Source organism: Octodon degus, unplaced genomic scaffold (genome assembly GCF_000260255.1).
Source record: "Octodon degus isolate 3935 unplaced genomic scaffold, OctDeg1.0 scaffold00002, whole genome shotgun sequence".
NCBI lineage: Eukaryota > Metazoa > Chordata > Mammalia > Rodentia > Octodontidae > Octodon > Octodon degus.
In genome coordinates, this window is record NW_004524578.1 from 31,389,511 (window position 1) to 31,394,970 (window position 5,460).

The 5,460-nt window shown below is 35.8% G+C and overlaps 1 protein-coding gene across 1 annotated transcript in view; it reads right to left on the reverse strand.

Annotated features, from left to right (window-relative positions):
• Positions 1 to 5: 5 nt before the first annotated feature.
• The window catches only part of Fam98b (family with sequence similarity 98 member B), a gene marked incomplete at its 3' end in the record, with an annotated part of 41,392 nt that continues 35,937 nt past the window's right edge, over positions 6 to 5,460 (reverse strand). The window contains exons 7-8 of the mRNA XM_004623532.3: positions 1,099 to 1,266; positions 6 to 173 (exon numbers count right to left, since the gene is read on the reverse strand). Of these exons, the coding sequence (XP_004623589.1) occupies positions 6 to 173; positions 1,099 to 1,266 (336 nt within the window). The remainder of the gene's footprint in view (positions 174 to 1,098; positions 1,267 to 5,460) is intronic.

Genomic DNA, 5,460 nt, shown 5'->3' on the forward strand with positions numbered 1-5,460 from the left:
CCTCCTCCTCTTCCTCCTCCGCCACCACCTCTGCCCCCACCTCCACTCCCCCCACCCCCCCATCCACCCCTTCCACCGCCGTCTTGTCTCTTTTGCCAAGGGGGCATTTCAGGGGGTGGTGGTTCAATTTCATTTGGCCGTCCTCCTCTATCAGGGACCCGTCCCATCAGCACCTGTATGAAGAAACATTTTTTTTTTCAGTTTCTAATATGTTTAAAATTAAAATTCCATATAAAGTCTTCAATTTATAAAATGGTTGGTTATAAGAAACAGAAGCCAAATATTTCATGACATGAAAATACTGATTATGGCTATATGAATATTGAAATTATGACAAATTCCTCAGAATGTGATCTTATTTCAAAACAATCTGGGTATTTCTAAAACTTAAGGGTTTGTTAATTTTCTCTTACTTAAATTTAACAAATGCTATAACAAATAAAATATACATCACACAAATTTTTCAGCACGATATTTTCTATATAAACTACAAACCCTATCAAATATTTTAACACTAACTCTGAGCTTTCCATTCCTATTTAGTACAGAATAGCCAATGAATGACTATATTCCTAAGCATGTTTTATTTCAACAATGATGAATTGCACATGATAATGTGGAAGTAATGAAGTCAGCATTGACTAAAACTATCTTTTACTCTTCTGTTATAAAGTTTGTGGTGGAGGGCTCTACCTCAATGGAAGAGACATGCTGGTCAAGCTAACATTTCAGATTATGTTACTGTAGTATGTTGTTTACATAAATGCAGATAAATTGTTTAAGACTAATCCACAGAAATGGATCTACATTCTGAATTAGGAAAAAGAAACTCTAAGAGATTCAGAAACTTGGCCAAGAAAGCAATTCCTCTAAAATGTGAGCTGGAACATGAACCCAGATTGGTACGCTACGCCGTGGAGCATGTACTCTTCTTACCTTTATACCAAATATGGAGAGTCAAATGACAGTAAGTGAAACAACTATTTCAGATTCTGACAAATAAACATACACAAATCACAAAATTAAGCCTCAATCAAGTTAATCAAGATAGGAAATGATATTATAAATTCACTCTACTGTGCTGAGAGAAAAACCAACCTTATTAATGGCACATGCAGTTTTCTCCCGACTGATGCCACTACTTGTCCTAATGATCTTAGACAGATCTTCACGAGCTGCAAGCAGGTGTGCCAATGTGATAGTTGTCTTGGGTGACAAAGCATAACGCTTAGGCTGGTAAATTCTTGCTATGCTATCTGTCTTTACCTAAGTGACGGGGGGAGGGGGGAAGAGACATAAATTTCACTGAAAGCAATGCAATCAATCTTTAGAAAAAGAGATAATGTTCAAGCCAGGAACAGTATTTAAGTATCTGATAATTTATATATAAAATTTAAAAAATGGACCTACAGGCACTAAAAAATCACATGCAGCAACAACTCCAAGTAATGTTAACATAAATGGATAAAATATCTAATTGTGGTTTCACTGAAACCCATACAACACTTTAAAAAATAAAGTATCAGTACTGCTTTGCCAAACAAAAGGAATACTGAAATAAATGGTAAGAAATATCAAGGTTTTGGATAGGAAGATTGAGTTTACTTCAATTTTTCTCGAAAGTTATAGATTAACTATAATCCTATTAAAATGGCTTTGTGGAAGATGAAAAAAATCTAAAATTAAACCAGAAATTAAAACACGTAGGAATTACTCAAAGGATTTTGAAGAAGAATCACACCAGGCACCAACATACAATATGAAATTGTTATTGTCTTAAAAGCTAATATTTATTGAACACTTAGATTTAAAAAATGAAGAATCTCAATTTTACCCACTTACTAATAAATTCCTCAAGTATACAGAGAAAAATGTATTATTTGTCCTCAGCATAATTAGTTGAAACTTGGAAGAAAGACATGTATTGATGATAGAAAACAATGATTGAGGAGGCAGAGGAGGAGACAGCTCAGTAGAATAAACGCTTGCCTGGCAAGCACAAGGGCCTGAGTTCAATCCCCAGTTTCGCCAAAAAAAAAAAAAAAAAAAGATTGATATTCACAGCATCAAAGCTATAAATACGGGGCTAGTGAGATGGCTCAGTGGTATAAAGCACCTACTTAGAACAAGCTTAGCAAAGCACAGGTTCAATCCCCAGCACCACATGCCAGCCAGCCCCGCCCCCTGGTGGGCTGAGCTGGCCACACAAACACACACACACACAAATAAATCAGTTTTTTAAAAAAAGCTCTAAATACATTTATATAAGTAACAGAGGAATCACAGAATAACAAGGGAGAATTATTTTAAATGGTACTTGACTGAATTGCTATTTCTAAAAATACTAATAACAGTATTAATAAGGCATACACATACTAAAGGGAATCCCAAAGATAATATCGATTGTTAGAAGTTTTATCTTTAAAAACTTACCTAAACATTAAAATTTTTATATATCACAAGCTATATATAAAATAAAACACAACTGAGGAAAATACTTTTAACAAAGAAATTAGAAAATTCTCTTAAATATATAAAAAAGCTCAACTGAAAGGAAGACAAATTTTTCAGGGATAAGAGGAGACATAAATAGAAAAAAGAAGAAACTACAAAAAAATAAGTCCAATTTACCAATAATAAGAATGTACCAGCTGGGGAGATAGCTCAGCGGGCCAAGCGCCTGCCTGGCAAACACAAGGACTGGGGTTCGATCCCCGGTACCACATGTCATGCCGAGCACTGAAACCAGGTGTGGTTGCACACACCTGGAATTCCAGTGTTGGGGAGGTTGAGACAGAAGGATCACAACAAGTCTGAGCTGCGTAGTGAGACTCTGCATCAAATAAATAATTTTTAAAAAGAATATACCAATTAAAATGAACCTTTTTTAGTCATTAAGTTAGCAAGAAAATTGGCAATATCCTAAAAATTTGCAGCTAAAGTTACCTACAATTTCTTTTTTTTTTTTTTTGTGGAACCAGGGATTGAACTCGGGCCCTTGTGCTTGTCAGGCAAGTGCTTATTTTACTGAGCCATCTCCCTGGCCCCTACAATTTCATTTAGCCTGCTTGTACGAGTTTAAATTCATGTAAACTCTAGAACACAATTTGGTCAGTGAAATCAAGAGCACAAGTTTCCTTTTAAGGAAATCAACCATAGATAATATTTTAACATTTATAATACATTATAAGATGTAAAAAAAAAATTGAAATATTTCTGGTACTACTATGACAAAAAGGTATATAGTAATATTAAGTAAGTCACGGCATCACCATATGGTAAAATACAATGCAGCTATAAAAAGGATACTAAAAGGAATAAGTACACAAACACAGGAGAACCTTGAAAAACTTATTCTAACTGAAAAGTCGGGCACAAAGGTGTATGTTACATCATCCTTTTATATGAAATATCCAAAACAGGTAAATCTACAGAGACAAAAAGGACATTACACACCTCACAAAAAGGAAAACAACCTGATTTTTTAAACGTTTTTACACTGGTGTAGGGGATCCTAAAGGATATCATGGAGCCTGGGAGACAGTGCAGCGACATAAGCAACGGCCTGGCAAGTGCATGGTCCTAAGTTTGATCCCCAGTACCCCCCCAAAAAAGGATGTTGTATACCACAGAAAACCCTCTATCCTGGGGCCCTGAAAAATGAAACTGAAGATGCATGAGCAACATTAAAGAACAAGGCTGGGGCTGGTGAGATGGCTCAGTGGTCTAAAGCACCTACTTAGAACAAGCTTAGCAAAGCACAGGGACCGCGGTTCAATCCCCCAGTACCACATGCCAGCCAGGGCCGCCCCCTGGTGGGCTGAGCTGGCCACACACACACACACACACACACACATAAATAAATAAAAAATTTAAAAAAAAAAAAAAGAAAGAACAAAGGCTGCCCAAGAGGCAGTTCATTGCATTGATAAATGTCTCAAAGCCGATGACCATCACTTTTGAGTGCCTCTAATAAGAGGCCAAAGTCAAACTGTAGAGGACAAAGCTAACATGTATTAATCTCATGATGTTTTGATAAATTTTGTATTAAAATACTTATACCAGTTTTTCTTTTCCTGAAGTGTATATACATTTTTGGGGGGCAGACTCAGTATATGTCTTAGCTACAATATCAGTATCACAATCAAAGTAAAAGAGAGAATGAATTATTGAGCTCACAGCATACAGAGGTTTCAGTCCATGATCAGTTGGGTCCAAAACAGATTAGGTTGGTAGAGGGACATTCTAGAGGAGAAACAGTTCAAGGCAGCAAATGACAGCAAAAGCAAGCATGCCTCACAGTGTCATTTAGTCCCTTCTATCTCATCCAGACTGCTAGCATTAGAGTGGTAGGAAACCAATCAATGGACTGACATACTGACAATACACCCTTACTTAATTCTAGCATCACACTTTTGATTTAGCCACCTCTAAAAAAGCCCTGACTATATGAGGCTTTGAGGGTGCACCTAGACACAAACCATAGCAGTGTGTGTGTATGTGCGTGTGTTTTTAGAAGTACCTGTGAAGTATAACCCTGGAGTAGACATCAAAAGCATAAAAATCATGTATATCCTTTAATTTAAAAAATTTACTTTTCATAGACATGGACAAAAATTTAGAGGCCAACAATTTAAACAGAAAATTAGAAGAAAATTCAGTGTCTATCAATAACTACAAGTATTGACTGACCTTATCAGACATAATAGTTACATTTCTTGTTATACAGGTCTTGCTTTATCTTGGTCTTAACCATCCAGTAGAAAGTATAAAAACGAGGTATATAAAGTAAAGCAATGTTAATATGCTGAGCTGTGAAAGGCTCAAGTCAACCCTAGTACCACATGCTATGCCAGGCACACACCTGTAATCCCAGCGCTGGGGAGGCTGACACAGGAGGTTCACTATGAGTCCAAACTGCATAGCGAGACCCTATACCAAATAAATAAGTAAATAAATAAAGATTAAAAATGCTCATAAAATAAAAAAAACTTCTGTGAATAACCCACTACTATTGTGGACTGCTAGACTGTGTTGGATTATTTTGTTGAATTCACGCATCTATAGTATTTAGATGCCAATGGAATACCCATTTCTGACAGGACTAAAACAAAAAAGGCGATACAAAGGAAGGACCATTTTGTATCTGTATATGCAGAGTAGTTAGGATAGATATACAGCTACTTTCGCTTAATTCAATGAGAAGAAAGATTTGCACTACTAGTGTCTGGACAGGATATTCTGTCTGTATCTTGTACTACAGATGACCACTGTACAATATATTAATTATTAAAACTGTCCTATTAATCAGTTTTGAAACTGTCTCATTGGTATTTTCTTCTCAAAATAAAAAAAAAACTACAAGTAGAAGATAATATATTCTGCCAAGATTGAAACTACTATAAAACATTCAATGACAATCATTAAACACTATCAAGCATATTTTTCTATTAGAAAAAT